The 24,434-nt window shown below is 45.8% G+C and overlaps 2 protein-coding genes across 3 annotated transcripts; one reads left to right on the top strand and one right to left on the bottom strand.

The window, feature by feature from the left end:
• Nucleotides 1–406: 406 nt before the first annotated feature.
• On the top strand, nucleotides 407–18,959 carry dgkd (diacylglycerol kinase delta). The gene is made up of 30 exons (XM_028464400.1): nucleotides 407–636; nucleotides 1,236–1,346; nucleotides 1,456–1,536; nucleotides 2,688–2,792; nucleotides 3,145–3,277; nucleotides 5,886–5,992; nucleotides 6,080–6,205; nucleotides 7,395–7,497; nucleotides 7,578–7,740; nucleotides 7,810–7,918; nucleotides 7,983–8,122; nucleotides 8,188–8,266; nucleotides 8,354–8,448; nucleotides 8,510–8,609; nucleotides 8,867–9,146; nucleotides 9,558–9,695; nucleotides 9,776–9,844; nucleotides 11,326–11,401; nucleotides 11,472–11,582; nucleotides 12,722–12,818; nucleotides 12,887–12,994; nucleotides 13,677–13,790; nucleotides 13,953–14,087; nucleotides 14,310–14,458; nucleotides 14,576–14,687; nucleotides 14,782–14,874; nucleotides 15,026–15,145; nucleotides 15,217–15,337; nucleotides 18,104–18,234; nucleotides 18,302–18,959. The coding sequence occupies exons 1-30, from the start codon at nucleotides 514–516 to the stop codon at nucleotides 18,377–18,379; spliced, it is 3,507 nt and encodes a 1,168-aa protein (XP_028320201.1). The 5' UTR covers nucleotides 407–513; the 3' UTR covers nucleotides 18,380–18,959.
• On the bottom strand, nucleotides 18,946–24,181 carry pgm2l1 (phosphoglucomutase 2-like 1). Of its 2 annotated transcripts, none has more exons than XM_028464403.1 (14): nucleotides 23,891–24,181; nucleotides 23,140–23,307; nucleotides 22,956–23,062; nucleotides 22,802–22,886; nucleotides 22,614–22,697; nucleotides 22,332–22,528; nucleotides 22,058–22,247; nucleotides 21,890–21,987; nucleotides 21,344–21,515; nucleotides 21,169–21,262; nucleotides 20,971–21,100; nucleotides 20,714–20,903; nucleotides 19,406–19,539; nucleotides 18,946–19,327 (listed from the first exon to the last, which is right to left on the bottom strand). In XM_028464403.1, the coding sequence occupies exons 1-14, from the start codon at nucleotides 24,038–24,040 to the stop codon at nucleotides 19,225–19,227; spliced, it is 1,902 nt and encodes a 633-aa protein (XP_028320204.1). In that variant the 5' UTR covers nucleotides 24,041–24,181; the 3' UTR covers nucleotides 18,946–19,224. The 2 variants fall into 2 exon arrangements, with proteins under 2 accessions (XP_028320204.1, XP_028320203.1); XM_028464402.1 differs by having other exon boundaries at nucleotides 21,344–21,518; nucleotides 23,891–24,179.
• Between the last annotated feature and the right edge of the window lie 253 nt (nucleotides 24,182–24,434).

The raw sequence follows: 24,434 nt of genomic DNA, 5'->3' as shown, positions 1-24,434 counted from the left end.
ATTCTATCTAAATAATGTTTGAAAAAATATGTAGCAGTTGATTTTCCTCATTTCACCTTCTCTCCCTCTCCTTTATTTCCTGATTTTCTTTTGTTGAGGAAAGACATGGTTTCCTGCTGCTGTCTATCTCCAGTTCAGACTAGATATTACTTTATTCTACCTGCCACAGCACATGTGGGTCATACCATCCTCACTGTTTAAAGGGGGTGGTATCTAGGGCCCTGATGCAGCAGGAATCATTGTTTTTTTTTTAGAGCAAAACTGCTTTAAAAGCAGCTTATTTTCACACTTTTCATTCTAATATAAATTCTTAAAATGTTTGGGGTTTTACCCCTGGGCCCAGTGTACCCTTTACCCCTAGTATTTACCACTGAAAGCACATAAAACAAAGAAGAGGAGGAGCCTCTGACAGCTTTAATCAGAATAAAACATGCCCGGGTCCCGACCCCCGTTTGAGCAGCTCAGGGCCCGCTGGGTGGCGCTCTGAGTCCGTTTCCCTGTCCTCCGGTTCCGATGGCGGAGCCCGGTTCTAGTCGGTGTTTGGACGAGTCCTCGGACAGCGAACCGGAGCAGGAGCCCGGCTCACCGCAGAAGCTCATTCGGAAGGTGTCCACGTCCGGACAGATCCGCAGTAAGGTGAGGCCGGTCCGGAGGTCCGGGCTGTTAACGGGCTATAGTTCAGAATATTGGGTTAGTAGTGGACCGACCGATGGCCTTTAAACCATCAAACAACCTCCGGTACCGGGCTGAGAGACTCCATCTGGGCCTGAAGCCGGACTGTTGACCACGGAGGTCTCACCGGGACCCCCGTTAGTGTCAATGTTAGTCCCGCTGATGTCCGCTTGGAGCCCGGCCCAGAGGAGCCTCCTCTCCGGCTAACGGTCCCGGTTTGTCCCAAGCTCCGTTCAACGGAGAGAACCGGCAGTAAGACCCCCTCTGTTCATAGTACCAGCCTTTGACCCGGGTCACACCAGGGCCTCCAACAAGCCGCGCCGTTTCCCACCGAGGTCCCCGGGCAGAGGGTGGGGGGCTTCAGTCAAGTATGACGTAGTCTGAGGCCGCAGCACGGGGAGAATTAGCGGGGAATTACCGGAGCTATGAGGACCGAGAGACCCCCCCCCATGGACTAGATCCAGACCCCACTTGTGTGTGTGTGTGTGTGTGTGTGTGTGTGTGTGTGTGTGTGTGTGTGTGTGTGTGTGTGTGTGTGTGTGTGTGTGTGTGTGTGTGTGTAGACGGTGATAAAGGAGGGGACTCTACTGAAACAGACCAACTCATTTCAAAGGTGGAAGAGACGATACTTCAAACTGAGAGGACGGACCCTCTACTACGGACAGACGGTCAAGGTAACTACTGACAGTCTGAGTCATGGTGTCAGTCAGACAGTGTGCCAATAACTGTAACTGTGTGTCAGTAACTCACTGTAACTGTCAGTAACTGTGTGTCTCTCTTTAGTCCATCATCTTTGATGAGGTGGACCTGACAGATGCCAGCGTGGCTGAGTCCTCTACTAAGAACAACAATAACAGCTTCACTGTAAGACACACACACACACACACACACACACACACACACACACACACACACACACACACACAGTCATTGAACACCACAGTGCGTATTTAACCTTACCTCACTGATATACGCTCTACGTCTGTGATTGTCTAATTGTAAAGATTATTTTAGTGCATGTATGTACTGTATATACTTTATTATCATCATGTTTAATTCTGAGTGTTTCCTTTATTTCATTCATGCTTTGGTCTAAACTCATTCATAGGTGTTGTTCACATATATAATTTAATCAAATCAATCACAAAAAGATCTTCAAAAGAACATCTCCATCAGACTGGACTATTGTAATGGTCTTCATCAAACATCTACAGCTGGTTCAGAACTAAGAGGACATTAGTCTAGTTTGGCTCCCAGTCAGCCTCAGAGGAGACTGTAAAGTAGTGCTGCTGGTTATAAATGTGGTGATGAATCCATCAGTAAGCTGTTTGTCAGGTCTGAACCCAGCATGGACACAGGTCAGATAGTGGAGCTCAGAGTTCACAGGAAATATTTTAGTTGTTATGCTGCAAAGAAGAAGTGGAACAAACTACAGTAGAGCTGAAGTCAGCATCAGCATAAACATTTATAAATCAAAGGTAAAGGCTTTGTTTTTCTCTCCTGACTATGACTGAGGGGAGATTCACGTTGTTGATGTGATAACTGAAGATTTTAATGTTGTTATTGATTTTTAAGCTGTTCAATGTTTTCTGTTGAACTTTTTGATCATGTAAAATACATTACTTGTGTATGAAATGCGCTATAGTAATAAAATAGCCTTGCTTATGGTCAAGAGGGGGCGTGGTTTATCATCACTGCTGTCAGCACGTACTGATAAATACTGATTGATCCTGATATATGAGATCCTGGTCTGTGTGGATTCACTAACAGTCCTCAGGCTGTTTTCTGGGAACATGTTTCCATGGAAACGCGTTATAAAGAGGCCAGTGTCTCAGACACACACACACTGTCACGAGGGGGTCATTGAACAAGAAGGGGGTGGAGTTAAAGCCATCTCTAAACTCAGACCTGATTAAGAACTTTGTCAGACCAGGACCTGGTGTGGGTGTGTATAATTTAAAGTCCATTCCTGAATATGATTAAACTGACCTATGTGATGTGATCTATGTCTATAGGTGATCACTCCGTGCAGGCGTCTTATTCTTTGTGCTGACAGCAGGAAGGAGATGGAGGAGTGGATCACAGTTCTACGCAGCGTGCAAAACAAACTCACCTATGAGGTCAGTAGCACCACCTGTCTATGCGTACATGCCTGTGTGTACAAGTCTGTGTGTACTTGTCTATGTGTCTCTTATTGGTCAATGAGCTTTATAATATCAGTTCTGTCCCATTAGTGAGTGAATGACCTCCTGTTGTAAAACTCTTTGAAAACACTTTGTCACATTAAACCAGCTCCACTTTAACATTTAACGTTCTCTCAGAATGTTCTCACTCTGAGTCAGATCACCTGGCCCTGAGCTTTGCTGCTCGGCAGCTATAATATTTATTTAGTTTAGTTTATTATTCTAGGACACACACACATTGTCTGTAGGTCTGTCAGTAACCTGTTTGTTGACCCTGTGCTTCCTCCAGTCCACCCAGTACAGCATGGATCACTTCAGTGGGAACCATCACTGGTTCTCCTGTTCTCACGCTCGTCCAACCTACTGTAACGTGTGCAGAGAAGCTCTGTCTGGAGTCACGTCACATGGTCTGTCCTGTGAAGGTAAACAAACTCCGTCTCTTTCACAACCTTAGATCTCCTACTAATGTACTACTCATCCTAACGTACTACTCATCCTAATGTACTTCTCATTCTCACGTACTACTCATCCTAACATACTACTCACACTAACGTACTACTCATCCTAATGTACTACTCGTCCTAACATACTACTCACACTAACGTACTACTCATCCTCACATAATACTCGTACTAACGTACTTCTCATTCTCACATACTACTCATACTAAGTCTGACGTCTAAATGAGTATGTAGTGTGTTCACATTGGATAGTATGAGTAGATTAAGCAGGTGAGAAACATCAGGATGTATACTATATGGGGACATTTTTTAAGTATTCACGGTAGGCACACTAGTCATACTCAACCGTCCCATGATGCATTGGGAGCTGAATATAAAATGGTCCTGGGACCGGCTTCAAGCTAAAAATCAAACATCCCCTTTTCAAAATAAAAGCATCTCTTCTTGTCTTCCATTAGTGTTGCCTTGACACAATACCCTCAAACTTCTTTAAAACTGTTGCAAAGTCAATTGTCACTGATTTGTCATCACAGCACAGAAACTGCTCTGATCAAAGTGATCAATGATATAAGGTTGAACACTGATTCCGGAAAAGTATCTGTTCTCATTCTATTGAATCTAAGTGCTGCATTTGACACTGTAGATCATACAATTTTATTGCACAGATTGCAAACATGGGTTGGACTAAATGGAAAAGTAATGCGATGGTTTAAGTCCTACTTGGAGGAGCGAAGCTATTTTGTAAGCATTGGAAACTTTGAATCTGACAGATTACTAATGTCGTGTGGGGTTCCTCAGGGCTCTGTTCTTGGACCTCTTCTGTTTAGCCTTTATATGCTTCCTTTAGGACACATTTTACAGAACTGTAAGGTTGATTATCAGAGCTACGCAGATGACACACAACTATATCTATCACTGAACCCAGATGACCATGGTCCATTGAGGTGTTGTGTGACTGTTTAGAAAAAGTAAACTGCTGGATGAGTGAAAACTTCCTTCAACTAAACCATGACAAGATGGAGGTGATTGTCTTTGGTAACAAGGAAAAGAGGACTGCTGTCAGCAAGTATCTGAGTCTGGATCTTTAGAAGATAAAGACCAAGTCAAAAACCTTGGTGTTCTGATTGACTCAGATCTTACATTCAGCATCAGATCAAATCTAGCACAAAAACAGCTTCTACCACCTAAAGAACATCTCCAGAGTGAAAGGTTTAATGACTCAGAAAGATCAGGAGAAACTGGTCCATGCTTTTATCTCCAGCAGACTGGACTATTGTAATGGTCTTCTAACAGGAATCCCCCAAAAGAGCATCAAACATCTACAGCTGGTTCAGAACGCTGCAGCTCGGGTCTTAACCAGAACAAAGAGGTCAGAGCACATTACTCCAGTTTTAAAGTCTTTACACTGGCTCCCAGTCAGCCTCAGAATAGACTTTAAAGTTCTGCTGCTGGTTATAAATCTGTGAATGGGTTTGGTCCAGAATACATCAGTGACATGTTAGTCAAGTATGAACCCAGCAGGTCTCTCAGATCTATGGACACAGGTCAGATAGTGGAGCCCAGAGCTCACAGTAAACATGGTGATGCTGTGTTTAGTTGTTATGCTGCAAAGAAGTGGAACAAACTGTCAGCAGAGCTGAAGTCAGCATCACATGTGAACATTTTTAAATCAAAGTTAAAGGCACTTTTTTTCTCTACTGCGTTTGATTGAGAGAGAGATTTTTTGTCATGTTGTTGATGTCATGATGATTTTACTGATGATTTTAATTGATTTTACTGATGATTTTAAATGTTCTTATTGATTTTAAACAATTGAATGTTTTATCATGTAAAGCACATTGAGTTGCCTCGTGTATGAAATGCGCTATACAAATAAATTTGCCTTGCCTAATGATGGCTCCGTTACGTAACATGGCTATGATTTCTGACCTGCCCGTTAAATCCTGAACACAGACATTTGAAACACAGTTTGTGAAGCTGAGCTCAACAGTTCCATTCTAAATGGGTGAATGGCTTTTTACATGTTTTAAGGAAATACATTCATGACCTATTTAATATGTTTAGAAGAAAATGTCAGAATTTGTTTTACATGGTCTTTAACAAGAAGTTTAGTCAGTAGACCAATGGAGGGTCTCTGAAAATGTGAGAATGAAATGTGTCTACGTGAGTTTTATGGATCAAATGAGCACATGTTGATATTCTACTTGGTCACTTTCTCACTTAAAATGTTTTCAGAACTTTCGAACGAAAGCTGGAGAATCAACGGAGATATTTAGCCTCAGTGTGTTTCAAGTTTTTAACGCTGAAGATTCCAAATGCATCTTGGGAAACTTGGAAGTATACTTAAGTGGGAACGCTCATCATTCTAATCATATTATAGTATGTAGTAGACAATATATACTCATTGAGTGTGTAGTGTAGCGTGTGTTAGTGGGACATTTACTACACCGCCTGAGTGTGTGTGTAAACAGTGACTCACTCACACATGCTGTCCCAGATCAAAGAAAAAGACTCACAGTAATAAACACAGCTACCATACCTGTGTGTGTGTGTGTGTTTGTGTGTGTAGTGTGTAAGTTTAAGGCTCATAAACGCTGTGCAGTAAGAGCCACCAACAACTGTAAATGGACAACATTGGCGTCCATAGGGAGGGACATCATAGAGGATGAAGATGGGGTAAGACACTGACTGTTATTAATATTATTAGTAGGATGTAAACACTGATATGAGCCTGTGTCCAATCACTGTCCTGTTGTGGGTCAGGTGACTATGCCTCATCAATGGTTGGAGGGAAACCTGCCTGTGTCTGCCAAGTGTAGCGTGTGTGAGAAGACGTGTGGCAGCGTGTTGAGACTGCAGGACCTGCGCTGCCTCTGGTGCAAGAACATGGTAACTATTATTGATATTAGTATTAATAAAGAACATAACTATAAAGTTTCCTGTTTTTTGGAGCTGCTGTAACATCTAAATTTCCCCCATTGGGGGATGAACATGGTATTTTTACATAACCCCGGTTCTCTGATTAATGTGAGTGAGATGTCTCACTATGGGATATGGTTGCTCTCGTATTGCAGACAAGCTTATCGAGCGTACACCAGCCCGTAGGGCAAAGGTCTGTTTCAATCAGGACAAGAGAACTGCGCATGCTACGCACGAAGCGAAGATGTCCAGCATATAGAAATGGACGCGAGGACCAACTCTCCGCAGCACAAATATCCTGAACGGACACACCCCTGAATAAAGCCCAGGATGTAGCTAAACGGTGGCACCGGTGGTCTGGGCATGGGGAGGAGCCTGCACGCCCCTTTCATGAAATGGCAAATTAGCGGGAGCCGGCTCACTGTTTTCTCCCAAAGCCCACGTGACAGGCAGCGATCGCTACCAATACACTTTAACTGAGGAGAATGCTTTTTGTTTGTCAATCAGGTCCTGCAGGAATGACAAAATCACTCCTACCGGACATTGAAAGGCAGCGTGTCCCATCTGGGGACACCAACCCTCAAATAGCATCCACTTACAGTCATAAAGAGATCTAGTGGAGGAGGCTCGAGCACTCTGTATAGTGGAAATCACACTCTGTGAGAGTCCCTCGGCTGACGGATTGAGCCACTCAGGGGCCAAGCCCATAGCGCCAAGCGCTCTGGGTGCGAGTGCGCCCCTGAATGTGCATCGCTCTCAGTGAGAGGAGACAACCAGTTTATTAGCCATTTACAGTAAAACCACATTGAAAAAAAAAAAAACAGCTGCACAGGATCAGGATCAGCGTGCCAGCGTATGTGACCGACGGGAGCGCAACCCCACCCTGACGGGTTATGTACATCTCTATCGCCGTGCAAGTCAGCAGGGTGTGATGTCCCATGAAAGACTGGAGGAAACGTTTCAGCGAGAGGAAAACTGCTCAAATTACTGCTCAAATTAATTAATGTAATTATTATTATTATACCTGAATGTTATTTAATATTGTTCTTATATTTTTTCTCTACAGTTCTCTACACATTGTTTGTGTGAATTCTAATCTTTACAGAGGTGTCTCACACATAGAAAACATAGAATATTTGAATAAGTTTATGTGTTACAGGTTCACTGGTCCTGTAAGGAGCTTCTGTCCTCTAAGTGTCCTCTGGGACAGTGTAAAGTGTCCGTTATCCCCCCCACAGCCCTGAACAGCATCGATTCTGATGGTGACACACACGCACACACACACACACACACACACACACACACATATATATACTGTCCTCACTCCGTCTGTGGTCCCCAGGGTTCTGGAAGGCATCGTGCCCCCCCTCCTGCTCCAGTCCTCTGCTGGTGTTCGTTAACTCTAAGAGTGGAGACAGTCAGGGGGTGAAGTTCCTCAGACGCTTCAAACAGCTGCTGAACCCAGCGCAGGTGTTTGACCTGATGAACGGAGGACCTCACCTGGGGTGAGACACACACACACTGACAGACGAGGACAGACGGGGACCCAGATGCTAACCCCTGCAGTGTGTCAGTCTGCGTCTGTTCCAGAGATTTGACACCTTCAGGATCCTGGTGTGTGGCGGGGACGGCAGCGTGGGCTGGGTCCTTTCTGAGATCGACGTGTTGACGCTGCACAAACAGGTAACCTTCTAAGCTCCGCCCCTCACTCACCTGGGACTAAGCCCCACCCCTCACCCGTGCACAGTGCCAGCTGGGAGTCCTCCCTCTGGGGACGGGGAACGACCTGGCCAGGGTCCTGGGATGGGGGTCGGCCTGTGACGACGACGCCCAGCTGCCTGAGATCCTGGAGAAGCTGGAGAGAGCTAGCACCAAGATGTTGGACAGGTTAGCAGCTATTTAGCTAGTTAGTTAACCAATCAGCTAGCTCCAGCCTTCTGTCTCTGTTACAGATGGAGTATTATGGTCTATGAGACTAAGTTCCCACGGCCACAGTCTGTGTCTGTTACTGAGGACTGTAGTGAAGACCAGGTGAGACACTGACACTATAGACACTACAGACACTGACACTACAGAGTACTGACACTTCAGACACTGAGCGTCTGTCTCTGTCTGTAGGTCCAGCACATCCTCACCTATGAGGACTCTGTAGCAGCTCACCTGTCCAAGATTCTGACCTCAGACCAGCACTCTGTGGTCATCTCCTCTGCTAAGTACGACCTTTGACCTGCACAGGTCTTGTGAGCGAAGCTTCTGACCTGTGTTTACCTGCAGAGTGCTGTGTGAGACGGTGAAGGACTTTGTGGCTCGTGTGGGTAAGGCCTACGAGAAGAACACTGAAGGTTCAGAGGAGTCTGAGTCCATGGCCCTGAAGGTGGGTCACAGTAGGTCCTGGTTCAAGTCCTGGGGCAGACACATGGCTCCTTTCTGTGTGGAATTTGCATGTTCTCCCCATTCTTCTTCTTTGCTGTGGTTACATTAGGCTAACTTAGTTTAATTCAGACTTCCTGTTGTCTGTAGTGTATAGTGACACTATTTAAGGTAACAGTGAGTTTGTGTGTGATTTGCTGAGTCATGCTTCATCTCAGCGTGGTGTTGGTGTGTGATGTGCTGAGTCATGCTTCCTCCCAGTGTGGTGTGCTCCGAGAGAAGCTGGACTCTCTGCTAAAGACATTGGAGGAGGAGTCTCAGGCTTCGCAAAGATTGCAAGTTCTCCCTCCCACCATCAAGGAGGAAGACGAGGGGGGCGTCTTAGCTCCGCCCATTTATCGACCTGTGCCACTAAGCCCCGCCCCCTGCTCACCGAGAACCAATCAGACCGCAGCCATCTTTAAACCCAGAGAACAGCTGATGCTGCGAGCAAACAGTCTGAAGAAAGCAATACGTCAGATTATAGAGCACACAGAAAGAGGTGTGTTACTGTGTGTGTGTTACTGTGTGTGTGTGTTACTGTGTGTGTGTGTTAGTGTGTTACTGTGTGTGTTACTGTCAGAATATAGAGCACACAGAAAGAGGTGTGTTAGTGTGTGTGTGTTTCTGTGTGTGTGTTAGTGTGTGTGTTACTGTATGCGTTAGTGTGTTACTGTGTGTGTCACTATGTGTGTTACTGTCAGAATATAGAGCACACGGAGAGAGGTGTGTGTGTTAGTGCGTGTGTGTTACTGTGTGTGTGTGTTAGTCGGATTGTAGAGCACACGTAGAGAGGCGTGTGTGTTACTGTGTGTGTGTTAGTATTTGTGTGTGTTACTGTCAGAATATAGAGCACACAGAAAGAGGTGTGTTACTGTGTGTGTTTAAAATGTGTTTGTGTGTGTGTTTCCAGCCGTAGACGAGCAGAACGCGCACACACTTGCACAGCAGAGCTACTCTCTGCGTTCTGAGGACGGAGGTTTGTTGGAGGAGAACGAGGACCTGGAGGAGGACAGGTTGTCTGTGCAGGCCAGCTACAGACAGCACAGAGGTCAGTTACCCTGAGTAGCACGGACTGTGTGTCCCACTGTATCACTGACACTGTGTGTGCGTGTGTGGGTGTGTGTACAGTCAGTAGGAGTAGTTCACTGTCTCTGAAGGACGCTCTGCCCATGCTCAGCTCTAAGATCCTCTACCCTGGTGAGACACCTGTCTGTTATATTTTATCCCTGCTGACCACCAGAGGCGGTGCTTAAAGCACTGAATGTTCCCTTCGCGCATGTGCAGTTCAAGTATACATACCAACAATGTCACTTGTGTGACCCCTGGGTGACTCAAGAAAGGTAATAAGTTCCAGTGTCACCTGCGGTTCGTTTCCTTTTTTCTTCTCCCATGCCACGCATAACGCTGTGTATACAGCTCAAAGGAATAGCCTACACCGCTATCACTTTGTCGCTGGGAGCCTTGTGACTGTGTAGGTCGGAGCAGCTGAATTTCGCCCTCCAGAGGCTGCGACAGTAGTAGTCTTGCTCTTTTCCCGTTAGCGCCCCTGCGGCGTCTCTTTTGGTTTGAGACCCGGTGCGGTCTAACAATGCTCTAATTTCTCCCGGTCCACGTTAAGGTTATTGTAGCAGTTTGTTTATAGGTTTTGATGAATGGTATTTAAGTTGTGATTTGTCGGGTAGACAGTGATTGCGCTCTCTTCTCCCCAAATCACATTACCTCAGTTTACTGGTAAGACAGTGATGGCAGTGTTGCTTCCCGCAACCGTTTTTCTGTTTTGTTTTGTTAATGGCATCGTAGTGACCCGTAAACCCACTTTTGGAGTGAGGGCCCGGTTAGCCTGGTGTTAACACATGTTTGTTGATTACACTCTGCTTGGTTAGACGGTGTGTCCGCCCTCTTTCCCAGGCTTATTAGCGCTACTATCTGGTTTTTCGTGAGAGAAACCACCAGTCGTTTGGGCCAAGATGTGCTTGCACACCCTTGGCCTAAGGGCCTCCTTTATGCCTTTCCATCGCTACCTCTGATTTTGCTGAGAGTTCTTCAGGAGGGCTGCATGTTGTTGGTGGTTGCCCCCTTCAGGCCAGCTCGGACATGGTTCCCCCTACTGTTTCAGCAATCCATTTTGTCTCCCCAACAGGAAAGATCTATTGTCCCAGCAGGCGGGTCAGGTTTGGCATCCCAATCCTCACCGCCTTCGCTTGTGTATTTGTTCACTGAAAGACCCGAATCACTACTGAGCAGATGTGCGCAACCTGTCAGGCAGACCATCCTGAATGCCAGAGCGCAGTCCATTCCTTGTGACTATGCTGGTATAAGTCATTCAGTGCTTTAAGCACCGCCTCTGGTGGTCAGTAGGGATGAAATAGAATGAAAGTTGTGAATGTAACTGTTTCTAGTTCTACGTCTTGTCACTCAGAATCCTTGTGTTCCTGTGAGAAGATTCTGTAGGAAACAAACCTCGGGTGACACCAGAACTTATTACCTTTCTTGGGTCACCCAAGGTGTCACAGGTGACATTGTTGGTATGCGAAGGGAACATTGAGTGCTTTAAGCAACTCTGGCAGTCATTCAGAATTTATAGAACTGTAGTTACATTTGAAACTTTCATTTGTCTGTGTACCCGTCTGTCTGTCTGTCTCACCTGTACCTGTCTGTACTGTGTCTGTCTGTCTCAGGTTCTCTATCCAGCAGCTCAGTGATCAGTCGTCTGTTGGTAAACTCTGACCCCTTCAGCTCTGACCCTGATAACATGTGAGCCTGTGACATCATCAGCTCAGTTCCTCCCCTTCCTGTTATCGTGGTAACACTGGGTATCTTTCAGGGACTGCTACACTGAGAAATGTGTGATGAACAACTACTTTGGAATTGGTTTGGATGCAAAGATCTCCCTGGATTTTAATAATAAGAGGGACGAACACCCAGAGAAGTGTCGGTAGGACATATAGACCTACATACATACAGACCTACAGACACATACAAACCTACAGACAGACAGACCTACAGATACAGATAGACTTACAGACACATACAGTGGGGCAAAGAAGTATTTAGTCAGCTACCAAATATAGAAGTTCTCCCACTTAAAAAGATGAGAGAGGCCTGTAATGTTCATCATAGTTCTACCTATGAGAAAAAAATTCCAGATAATCACATTGAAGTATTTTTAATGAATTTATTTGCAAGTTATGGTGGTAAATAAGTATTTGGTCAATAACAAAAGTTCACCTCAATACTTTGTAATGTACCCTTTGTTGGCAATGACAGAGGTCAAACGTTTTCTGTAAGTCTTCACAAGGTTTTCACACACTGTTGCTTGTTTTTGGCACTGCAGGATTTAAGTCCCTGGTGGCGTAGTGTGTTTCTGATGGTAGCCTTTGTTATTTTGGTCCCAGCTCTCTGCAGGTCATTCATTAGGTCCCCCAGTGTGGTTCTGAAATTTTTGCTCACCGTTCTCATGATCATTTTGACCCCACGGGGTGAGATCTTGCGTGGAGCCCCAGATGGAGGGCGATTATCAGTGGTCTTGTATGTCTTCCATTTTCTAATAATTGCTCCCACAGTTGATTTCTTCACACCAAGCTGCTTACCTATTGTAGATTCAGTCTTCCCAGCCTGGTGCAGGTCTACAGTTTTATTTCTGGTGTCCTTTGACATGTCTTTGATCTTGGCTATAGTGGAGTTTGGAGTGTGACTGTTTGAGGTTGTGGACAGGTGTGTTTTACACAGAAAACAAATTCAATCAGGTGCCATTATTACAGGTAATAAGGGGAGGACAGAGGACCTCCTTAAAGAAGAAGTTACATGTCTGTGAGAGACACAAATCTTGCTTGTTTGTAGGTGATTAATTACTTATTTTACTGAGGCATTTACCAATTAATTCATTAAAAATCCTACAATGTGATTTTCTAGATTTTTTTTCTCATTTCATTTCTCATAGTTGAGGTTTACCTATGACAAAAATTACAGGCCTCTCATCTTTTTAAGTGGGAGTACTTGCACAATTGGTGGCTGACTAAATACTTTTTTGCCGCACTGTACAGACAGAGTCCTGATGTGTCTGTCTGTCCTTAGGAGTCGCACTAAGAACATGATGTGGTACGGAGTTCTGGGAACCAAAGAACTGCTACACAGAACCTACAGGAACCTGGAACAGAGAGTCCTGCTGGAGGTCAGTAACGGACCATCAACTGTTCCTCAACTGACCATCAACTGATTGTCTGTCTGTCTGTGTTTCAGTGTGACGGACGTCCCATTCCTCTGCCCAGTCTCCAGGGAATTGCTGTGCTCAACATTCCAAGCTACGCTGGAGGAACCAACTTCTGGGGAGGAACCAAAGAGGACGATGTAGGTTCCTGGTAGATGGTTCCCTCTAGATAGTTCCTAGTAGATGGTAACTAGTTGATGGTTCCCTCTAGATAGTTCCTAGTAGGTGTTCCCTTGTAGAATGTTCCCTTGTAGAAGGTACCCTTTTAGATGTTTCCCTCAAGATGGTTCCTATTAGATGGTTCCTTGTAGATGGTTCCTTGTAGATTGTTCCCTTGTAGATGTTCGCTGTAGGTTGTTTCGTCGTAGATGTTGCCTTGTAGATTGTTCCCTGTGGATGGTTCCCTGTAGATAGTTCCCTTGTAGATTGTTCCCGGCAGATTGTTCCGTTAGGTTGTCCTGGTAGATGGTTCCATGTAGATGTTTGCTGTAGATTGTTCTTTTGCAGATTGTTTCCTTGTAGATGGTTCTTTTTAGATTGTTCCCTTGTAGATGATTCCCTGTCTATGGTTCCCTATAGATTATCCCTGTAGATTGTTCCATGTAGATGGTTCCCTTGTAGATGGTTCCCTTGTAGATGGTTCCCGGTAGATTGTTCCCGGTAGATGAAGTCCTGTTTGATGGTTCCTGGTAGATGATGTCCTTGCAGATGGTTCCTGGTAGATGGTTCCTGGTAGATGGTTCCTGGTAGATGGTTCCTGGTAGATGATGTTCTGGTAGATGGTTCCTGGTAGATGATGTCCTGGTGTCTCTTGTCTGTCAGACATTTACAGCTCCATCCTTTGATGATAAGATCCTGGAGGTCGTGGCTGTGTTTGGGAGCATTCAGATGGCTGTGAGCAGAGTGATCCGCCTCCAGCACCACCGCATCGCACAGGTTCTCACACACACACACACACACACACACACACACACACACACACACACACACACACACACACACACACACATACAGTCACACAGTCCCACCTGTGGGGTGCTCACGTGTGTGTGTGTGTGTGTGTGTGTGTGTGAAACTGTGCGATGTGGTGTGTGTCAGTGTCGTACAGTAAAGATCACAGTCCTTGGAGACGAGGGCGTTCCGGTGCAGGTTGATGGAGAAGCTTGGGTCCAACCTCCAGGATACATCAGAATCCTCCACAAGAACCGAACCCAGACCCTCACCAGGGACCGAGTGAGTCCTCACCATGTCCTCACCATGTCCTCACCATGTCCTCACCATGTCCTCTCCATGTCCTCTCCATGTCCTCTCCATGTCCTCTCCATGTCCTCACCATGTCCTCACCATGTCCTCTCCATGTCCTCTCCATGTCCTCACCATGTCCTCACCATGTCCTCACCATGTCCTCACCATGTCCTCTCCATGTCCTCACAATGTCCTCACCTTGTGTTCCAGGCATTTGAGAACACACTGAAGTCGTGGGAGGACAAGCTGAGGTGTGAGGTCCCTCCGTGTCCTCCGTCCTTCCAGCCTGAGACCCTCTCTGAGGACCAGGCGTCTCTGGTCAGAGAGTTTGGACAATCAGCTGGAGCTCTGATCCACAGGTACTGGTTCACCTCAGCTATTGGTCAACACTGGTTATAACTGGTTAACTGACTAGTTTTATTAACCTGGTTACTGTATTACTGGTTAACTATAGTTATCTCTCGTCTCTGTCCCAGTATTCGTCAGGTGGCCCAGTTTCATCCCAGTCTGGAACAGGAACTGGCTCACGCTGTCAACGCAAGTTCAAAGGTCATGGACGTGGTTTACAACGACACTAAGAACGGCAGGGTAACTACTGACCATCTGTAACTACTGACCATCTGTAAGTGTGTGTGTGTCTGAGTGTCATTAACTACTGACGGTCTGTACCTGTCTGTCTCAGGCTCTGAGTGTGTCTGTAGTTCATCAGATGGTTCTAAATGTCAAAGCGTTGGTCAGTGAGACGGAACTGCTGCTGGACGGGAACATGTACATGGTACTACACACTATACTACACACTACTACACTATTACACATTACTACACTACTACACACCACACTCTACACACTACTTCACACTCTACACATGCATCCTGGACCTGGTCCTTAATCTGCATGCGTGCGTGCGTCTGTGTGTGTTTGTGTAGCAGCTGGAGGCTCCTCAGCAGCTCCTCATGTCGTCTACTCTGAGTTCAGTGTCTGTGAAGCTTCAGCAGCTGTCCAACGTGTCCTGGTCAGGACCAGTTCTCCAGTCTTCAGAGACCCAGGTCAGTCCATCAGTACCCCACAACAGAGCACAGCTGTGTACTGACTGGCTTGTCTTTCCCTGTGTCTGTAGGAGTCTCTCCTGGACTTCTCCAAACGTTCTCGTTCAGGTTCAAAGTTTCGTCTCGTTCCAAAATTCAAAAAAGACAAAAACAACAAAAACAAAGAGACCAGTTCATCACTTTCTGTACCAGGTATGTCTGTAGGTCTGTCTGTACCAGGTCTGTCTGTACCAGGTATGTCTGTAGGTCTGTCTGTACCAGGTATGTCTGTCTGTACCAGGTATGTCTGTCTGTACCAGGTATGTCTGTACCAGGTCTGTCTGTACCAGGTCTGTCTGTACCAGGTATGTCTGTAGATCTTTCTCTACCAGGTATGTCTGTAGGTCTGTCTGTGCCAGGTCTGTCTGTGCCAGGTATGTCTGTAGCTCTGTCTGTCTGTACCAGGTCTGTCTTTAGGTATGTATGTAGGTATGTATGTCTCAGTTATGTCTGTACCAGGTATGTCTGTGCCGGTGTGTCTGTATCAGGTATGTCTGTAGGTCCTGTTTTCAACCCTTATCAGGATCATATCAGATAACCTTTAAACACACACTTTCTGTTATTCATAAAGACAACAGGTGAGAATAATTCAAAGAAAAAAGAAAAAAAGGGGGGGAAACAAAACAAAAAATGAAGTAAATAAATTAAAAAACAAAAACCAGGTATGTGACCAGATTACTTTGGAGTGAGAAGATTAATATGTGAGTGAGTTCAGCTAATGTTATTGCATGATTTTGGCCTCATCAGGTTTCCATTGAGTAAAACATATTTCTTAAAGCATACAGTATGTGGTTTATTTCTCAGTCCACATATTGTATGTTGGGAGTTTGGTTTTAGCCAATTACTTGTAATACATTTATTTGCTGCTGTTGTCATTATTTGTAAGAGATATTTTTAATCAATCATTGTCTGCCGGTATTAGGCCCTTAATTACCACTTTAGGATCTTTAGCTACATTTTTAGGAGCTTCAAAGACATCGTCCAAAAATCGTCTCCATTTTGTACATGTCCAGAACATGTGAGTATGACGAGTGTCACGTAAAATCGGGAGCGTGTATGTCGCGGCCAACGCCTTGCCGTGCGGATCAAACCGCGCTGACCAACTGGAGAAGAATTTGCCTCTTACCGCGTCTATCCCATTCACCAAGTAAAATTCCTCGTGTGTATAACATACATTACATGGCCAATAAAGTTGATTCTGACTTTGTCTGTAATCTGGCCGTGCAAACATTTCGTGACGCATCCGGTGTGAACGTAGCCTAAGACTGTGCCTCATTCTTTGTTTTTAGTTAAAAAGTTCCTCAGTTGTACAAATATAAAGAAATGTGTCCTATGGAGATAGATTTTTTCTTTAATTTGTTTAAATGATTTAAGATTCCCCTCCTTAAGACGCTGATGGAGACTTTTGAAACACATTACAGTTCATTCAGGAAAAAGTCTATAACTCCGCTTTATTTATGTGTGGGAATTTGCATAACGTAGCAGGGATAAAAGCATATATAATAATAGAAATAGAATACTACATATGATCGCAAACTAACTTGCGTTACTGCTTGGTCAGTTTCAGTCCATGGAGGCCAGTGTAGTGATGAACACAGCTGATCTGTTCTTAAAGTCACACACCTCAGGGTGCAGAGCCAGCAGCACAGCTGGGTGGAGTTCTATGACTTCGTTATTGGTCAGAGTTCCTATTTTAGGAACAGTTCTACATCAGGATCTCAAATATGGAAAAAAATATTAGAAAATAAATAATGTCCATTCTCAGAAGCAAAGTGGATGTCCCATCCTTTAGCACAGAATAGTTTCACTCCTGTAGACTTATTCCATCCGACTTTTGATCCATTGAAAAATGCCAAACTTTAGCCATCAGTATTTAAACTGATATCATGTAACTAAATTAGTTATATGATTTTAAAAAGCAGGATTTAACATATTGTTATATAAACTAACTCACCCTAGCTTTGGTTAGTTAAAGTCCACAGGTAAATCTGACTGGTAACAGAAATAGAAGGCTCCGGAATGTCTAATGGAATTCTGTCCTTAAAGTCACTCACCTCCAGATGCAGAGCCATCAGCACAGCTGGTCAGAGTCCATCCTAGAACTCAGCGCTGAAAGAAATGCCATGACTTCATTATCTAGGCTCTACACTTCAGCAGCCTTTTTTCCTCCAGGGTAAAGAACCTTAATCCATACTTAAATATGGGGCATTCTCCAGATTCCCCATACCTGGAGACTTTTTTAGTATGTACTGTAAGTATGTCTCCTCACGGTAAATCCTGTTGGATCCATCTTAGCCGTGTCCACACAGAGTTCCAGCTGGTGTTGGTTTAAGTCCAGATGATTCCTCTTCATCTGACCTCAGCTCCTTCTTCTAACAGCTCCAGAATCCACAGAGATATATAGAGATTAGCCCAAGTCATCGTCCCAGTGTGAATCTACGTAGAAAGCACTGCTCTTTATTTAAACCACACCTCCTCCTCAGGCCTCCACTCACTGTCAACCTTTGTCCCATTTTATCACTTGCTCGGTCCCGACCTTTAGTAAAACACATTTTTATGTAATATAGAATCATTATAGTAACCAAAAACAATACATGTTTTAAAAGACAGTCATGACAAACACATTGATATGAATTACATGTTCTTCAGATGTTTCTGTTCACGCTGATCATGTTAAAGTTACATTAATTAAAAGAGTTTGATTAACAGTTCCATCTTTTCATAACAGCACCTGATACAGTTTGTCATAGTGGAAAAATACTGTCAGTTACTGACAGAGTTACAGATACAGTTACTGACAGTCCGTAACTGTCTGTACTTCTCTGTGTCTGTAGTCTGTCAGTAACTGTATCTGTAACTCTGTCAGTAACTGTATCATCAACTGTATCAGTAACTGTCTGTACCTCTCTGTGTCTGTAGTCTGTCAGTGGGGGACGGCAGAGGTTGGGGCGTGGCTAGACGCTCTGTGTCTGTCAGAGTACAAGAACATTTTCATTGGTCACGACGTCCGAGGAGCCGAGCTTGTCCAATTGGAGCGCAGAGACCTGCAGGTGCTAACCGCTAACAGCTAGCCGGGTCTGTCACTTCCTGTCTGAGTCCCAGTGTGTTCTGTTTCAGGACCTCGGAGTCTCCAAAGTGGGTCACATGAAGAGGATCCTCCAGGGGATCACAGAGCTCAACCAGAACCAGGACTGAACAGAACCAGGAGCACACATTGTGTGAATCACTTCCTGTTTACTAAACTCTACCTCATCCTATGACATCACATTAGTTTTACTTTTAAGTATAAAAGATATAAAATTGTAAATAAGTGTTTATGAAGTTTATTGATCATCAGGAACTACGACAGGCTGCTTCATATTACTGATCAACTCCAGGACCAGAACCTCTGGACCCAATCAGTGCCTTAGACTAGCCCCAGCAGCCAATCAGGAGTTAGGAGTTAACTCCAATAGACCAATCACTGCCTTTCAAAGAGCTCTGAGCCTGCCCCTCATTTCTTAGCCAATCACAAACTCTCTGACATATCACATGATTCAGAGGATGAACCTCATTGGTTCCTGGAGGCGTCAGTTCTGCAGTGCCTTGTTATTGTTTGTATTTATTAATGTGTGTGTGTGCTGGGCCTCAGCTGTAAATATACACACACGTAGAGGTTAGCTCTGTGAGACGGTTGGATGATGGAGGGATGATGGTTGGATGTGACACCTGAAGTGATGAGAGGAAGGAAGCTGGAAATCAAACACTGCTACAAAATAAAAGCCTTTTAGACTCATTTCTTTATTTCATCAAAAACAACAAACACGTTAAGAAACTACGTCAACATCAAAAATAGGCTTCTGTTATTTAATGTAAACATTTAAAGGAAGTCAAACACAACGCTCTTTCAAAATAAAGTTTCTCTCTCAGTAAAGTCGGTATGCCTCCCTCTCGTGGTGAGTGCAGAGAGACACCATTACTTACTGTATTAACAAAATAGGAGCCTTTTTTTACAATTACAAAATAAATAAACGTAAACTGAACACAGGTGGGGGGAGGAGCTACGGCGTGCGCAGAATGAGTTTGTTCTTCTTTGGTTCCAGGAAGTCCTCCAGCAGAGCGGCTGTGACTTTGTTCAGCTCCTCCTCCAATAGGGATGCATCGCTGCAACACAGTGATGACATCATCACACCTGCACTGATGAGATCATCAGTCTGATGACATCATCACACCCCCACTAACCTCTCTCCTGGGGCCCCGCGGAGCTCTGTGTAGAACTTAATCTTTGGTTCGGTGCCGCTGGTTCTCAACGTGGCTACGGCACCGTTTTGTAGTGTGAAGGTAATCATGTGACCGCTCTTTGCCACCGGGAGGATCTGAGGTATGACATCAAGTTCATTGAATGTTTAAAACAAACATCCAACATTTAAAACCCACATCCAACATTTAGGGGGTAAACTACAAAGCTACATTTCCTCTTATCGCGCTAACTTCCGAGATTTAATCAGTGTGTGCTGTCTTACGGAGCTAAATCACCACGGTAACTTAGGCTGAACGACTAACCTGGTTGGGACTAGGTTTTGTTCTGGCTAGGATCTTAGCGAGTACTAAAGCCCTGCCTCCTGACCAATCAGCTGTCTTAGAAAACGACCTGCCCACTGATAGAAGATCCTGGTTGGTGCAGATCTGACAGTTGAGTTTAGGATTATTTAGAAAGATTATTGATGGATAAATACAATCCTTTCATTTAGTAATGACACCCTTTAGGAAATATAGATTTATATCTGATGGACTGATCTACTGTCAGCTGATGAAGTCTGTGTCTCCGTATGCGCGTGAAGTCATTCATTCATAAGCTACAGTGAGGCTGACAGCATCAGCAGTAACATACTACAGTGAAACAATGTGTTCTCATCCCAGTGTGTGATGAATAAATCTACTCAAATAGAAAAACGTGTGTGCTGTAATAAAGGGAAACTAATTAGATGGATTAATATCATAAATAATTTCACACTTTTACGCATTAACAGTGTCAGCAGCTTCCTGTCTGGGTTCTTTCATTCCTGCCTTTTCTGTAACAAAAGTGTTGTTTTTGGTCTGAATTATGGAATTTATATATTCATCATTTTAAACTTAAGCAACACCTAACCTGGTCGGAACTAGGTTATGAAGTGGATCAGGTCTGAGCGAGTATAAAAGCTCCGCCTCCTGATGCGCGCTGCAGTAACTAAGCTGTTCCTCCTGTAAAGACGATCGCTCTGCCAGTTTTCACCATTGTAGTGATTTGTCAGACGCTGCAATCTCCACCACTTTTATGGGAGCGCACACGTCGCCAGGCTGAAAACACTTAAATTAGCGTGTTGTTGTTGACCTTCGTAAGACAGCTTCTCTGACCGGGAATGTTTGGTTAGGTTAAGCCCGCTAACGTAAATTAATCCAGGATATAATTATCTAGCTTTGTAGCATAGGCCCTCATGATCACAACATGTTTCTATTGGATCTATCATAGATATTTTTTAGGGCCATTAGAACACAGGCCCCGCCTCTTACAGATCTGCCGTCTGATTGGCTGCTGTCGTATCCCGTGTTGATGTCACGGACGGCGATGATGGGGACTCCGCCCACGCTGCAGGGGTACGAGGACGTGGCGGGGAAGCAGCGGAGGCGGCTGAAGATGCGTTGGATGGTGGGCGGGTCTCTGCACGTCACGTATGACGTCCTGGTCACATGACACCCGTACCTGTGGGAGGAGTCAGGAGTCACATGACCTGCTCTCTAAACAAAGGCCCAAATGGGGCGGGACCTACATGTGGTAGATGTGGAGCAGCTGCTGAGTCAGCGTTGACTTCCTGTGGTGGAGAAACGAACACATTTCAGCCACAACCGCCGCAGAACTCACTCCATCCTTCTCAGGAACCCAGGAACCACAGAGGAACCCTGCAAAGAACCAGAACCTGCTGGAGGACCAGAACCAGAAACAGGACTAGGACCAGGGTTCTACTCACCAATGGATTCCTCAAAGGAGAAAAGGACTTCATGACCTTCTTCACACAGGTCGTGGATCTTGTTCCCGATCCATTTAAACCCTGGGAGCGTTTCCTACAGGAAGGACACACCTTCATCATCATCATCATCATCTTCCTCCTCATCCTCAGCTCCATGGTGTGTGGTTGCTGGTACCTGGTAGTTGAAGCCCTCGGTGGAGGCCATGGTCTGGAGGATTCTGGAGGAGACGCAGGTGGCCAACATGTAGACGTTGTTTGGTTCAACATTTGGATGTGTGTGTTTCCAGTTGAAAAACATCCACCAGCCCAGCAGAGCAGCCACCTGGTTCCCTGAGAACACCGTCCACCTGCTGGGCCACGCACCACAGTGTTAGAACCATAAACCGTCACACCTCTGAGCATGCTATGTGCTAAGCTAACGTGGGACTGGTACTGAACCAAACATGTAGGACTGGTGGCTACAGGCTAAGCTAACCAAACATGTGGGACTGGTGGCTACATGCTAAGCTAACCAAACGTGTGGGACTGGTGGCTACGTGCTAAGCTAACCAAACACGTGGGACTGGTGGCTACGTGCTAAGCTAACATGTGGGACTGGTGGCTATGTGCTAAGCTAACATGTGGGACTGGTGGCTAAATGCTAAGCTAACCTAACACGTGGGACTGGTGGCTACGTGCTAAGCTAGGATGAAGCACACTTTGTTTAATGTCTGACACTCACCCGTCCACCCTCTCGGCCACAGCCAGGCGGTCTGCATCGGGGTCGGTTGCCAGAACAATGGTGGCTCCTTCAGACTCAGCCAGTTGGAGGGACAGTTTCTGAGGATGGACCAGGGATGGATCAGAGGACAACCAGGACCAGCACCTGGACCCCCTACCCCTGACCTACCAGCACGGAGTGGCCCTCCTCTGGGTTGGGGCAGTGTACAGTGGGGAAGGCGGGGTCAGGCTCCTTCTGCTGGGGGACGGGGATGGGGGGTGTGAATCCGAACTCTCGGAAGGTGTCCTGGACGAAGACGTGACCCACGCCGTGGAACGAGGAATGAACGATCTTCAGAGGACATATGGAGTTCAGGGCCCTGTGAGGGACAGGATGGGACACGTTAAAATGTCCTCATTGGCTCCTCCCACTGAGAGTGTCCGCAATTGCTCCTCCCACTGACTTGTGGAAGCAGAGGGAGGACAGCTGCTCCATGTAACAGCGGCTAATCTGATGGATGGGGTCCGTCCTCAGGGGGCTGCGCTGCACTAACTCATGGTCCCAGCAGAGGGCGCCCCACGGCTGAAGCTCCTCCTCCACGCTCTGCAGCACCTGCTTATCATGTGGGGCCAACACCTGGGCCCCATTAGACCAGTACACCTGGGGGGGGGGGGGGGGGGGGGGGTTAGTGTGTGTGTACCTTGTACCCATTGTGTGTGTGTGTACAATGTGCATGTGTGTGCACCTTGTATCCATTGTCCTCCTTCATGTTGTGTGATGCTGTGATCATCACTCCAGCAGCTGCTCTGAGCTTCTTCACAGCGTATGGCTACACACACACACACACACACACACACACACACACACACACACAAAGTGCTCTCTGCTGTCAGGTCTCATGTAAACACACAGTAATCAGATTACTCTTCTCACCACAAACGGTGTGGGGACGTATGATGAGAACAGGTGAACAGGAACATCTCTGCTGAGGAGAACTGATGATGTCAGCGCCGCCAACCTATCACACAGCAGGACCTGGTTCAGGTGACCCCCTTCAGGTGTCTGAGGGGGGGGTCATGTGACTCACCTGGAGCTGCTACAGCCGCTTTCTTCCTGCGCTCTAACATCAAAGCCAACAACCACTCCTTTGATCCTCAGATCAGACACACACCTGTTCAGGTAAGAGTACAGACCCTACACACACACACACACACACACAGAGCTGTTACCTGCAGGCCCCGCCCCTCCCCTCCTCTAGGCCCCGCACTCACCTGAGTGGTCTGGATTACAGTCAGGTCATTGATCCGGTTGAATCCGGCACCCATCGGGGCCCTGAGTCCAGCCGTACCAAAGCTCAGTCTGCTGAGGAGGCGGGACCTCAGGTCGTCATAGAGACCGCGGGACACCAGGGACTGGATCTGAGCCCGAGTGAAAGGGTTCTACAACAGAACCAGCAGAGATGGAATGTTAGAGAACACAGGAACTGGACCATCTGTTAGTGTGTGACATCACAGGAACTGGAGCAGGAGCAGAGAGACCTGTTGGTTAGGGAGGTTCTGATCCTCCTCAGGTTAGAGAGAGAACATCAACTAGAACCACAACCTGAGACCATGTGGAACCTAAAGGTCACTGATCATCAACCATCACATTTATAGTTACAGCTAAATATACACACACATCTGTGTGTGTGTGCGTGTTGACATTTACATTAGAGGTCAGAGAAAACTGAGACAAGCTTTTAACTGTGTGTGTGTCTTTATTTAGTTCATTTAACGGTTTAGTTTGACTGTAATAGATGTGATTAAATGATGTTTTTAATGTAAATATGAACTGTAGATTGTGTTGTTCTTTAACTTCAGTTGATGTTAAACTAAAGTAACTCAACCAGTGTTTCCTTCTACTGGTCAGAACCGGCTTCATACTAGTCACATGACTACAGACCTGAGTAACTGACATGTGGTCATGTTCCTACTGACTGACAGACAGACAGACAGACGGTCAGTGTGTGTGTGTGTGTCTCACCCTGTCCCAGTTCATCCATCGCTGCACCGCGGCCTCCAGCTCACAGTCCGCCGCCCTCAGGCCGCTGAGCTGCGGCTCTTTGGGGTCGGTACTAGTGTCGGTAGAGTGTGTGTCTGTAGCACACACATACACACCTGCTGAGCTCAGCATGTCGTTTCCTTCACAACGTAAACAGAGAAGCTCACAGAAGGAAGGAGCCAGCAGCTTCCGGTGGGTTCTTCACAATAAGAGCCACTTAAGCAGCCTCAGTTCAGAGTTCATCCTCCGTGTGTTTGTGTGTTCTCTCCTTAGGTCACAGATGGCCCCACCCACATTGATGATGATGATGATGATGATGAGCATGGTTTCTAATGTGATGTGTTTCTTTTGTTATTTTCTCTGTAGATCACACTGTGGTTTCACAGCGACCCACTAAGCAGGGGTTCTCAACCCCTTTTGGGGTCGTAAGACACTGGGAGGAGGTCCCCAGATGGATTCAAGTAACTAAGAATATTTTACCCTTTTTCTGCAATGACACCAAACTCCAAAAATCTCTCCCCTTTAT

This window comes from Gouania willdenowi, chromosome 13 (genome assembly GCF_900634775.1).
Source record: "Gouania willdenowi chromosome 13, fGouWil2.1, whole genome shotgun sequence".
NCBI lineage: Eukaryota > Metazoa > Chordata > Actinopteri > Blenniiformes > Gobiesocidae > Gouania > Gouania willdenowi.
Note: the sequence above shows the minus strand (reverse complement) of the source record. Positions and strands in the feature narration are given on the sequence as shown.

Bases quoted from the DNA above. Each gene is read 5' to 3' on its own strand.
- dgkd (XM_028464400.1), top strand. From the start codon at position 514: ATGGCGGAGCCCGGTTCTAGTCGGTGTTTGGACGAGTCCTCGGACAGC. The intron at 8,123-8,187 runs GTTAGCAGCTAT...TCTCTGTTACAG, and splicing joins AGCACCAAGATGTTGGACAG to ATGGAGTATTATGGTCTATG. The intron at 14,088-14,309 runs GTGAGTCCTCAC...CTTGTGTTCCAG, and splicing joins AGACCCTCACCAGGGACCGA to GCATTTGAGAACACACTGAA.
- pgm2l1 (XM_028464402.1), bottom strand. From the start codon at position 24,040: ATGCTGAGCTCAGCAGGTGTGTATGTGTGTGCTACAGACACACACTCT. The intron at 22,529-22,613 runs GTGCACACACAT...CCCCCCCCCCAG, and splicing joins AGGAGGACAATGGATACAAG to GTGTACTGGTCTAATGGGGC. The intron at 21,519-21,889 runs GTGAGTGTCAGA...TGCGTGGCCCAG, and splicing joins GTGGCCGAGAGGGTGGACGG to CAGGTGGACGGTGTTCTCAG.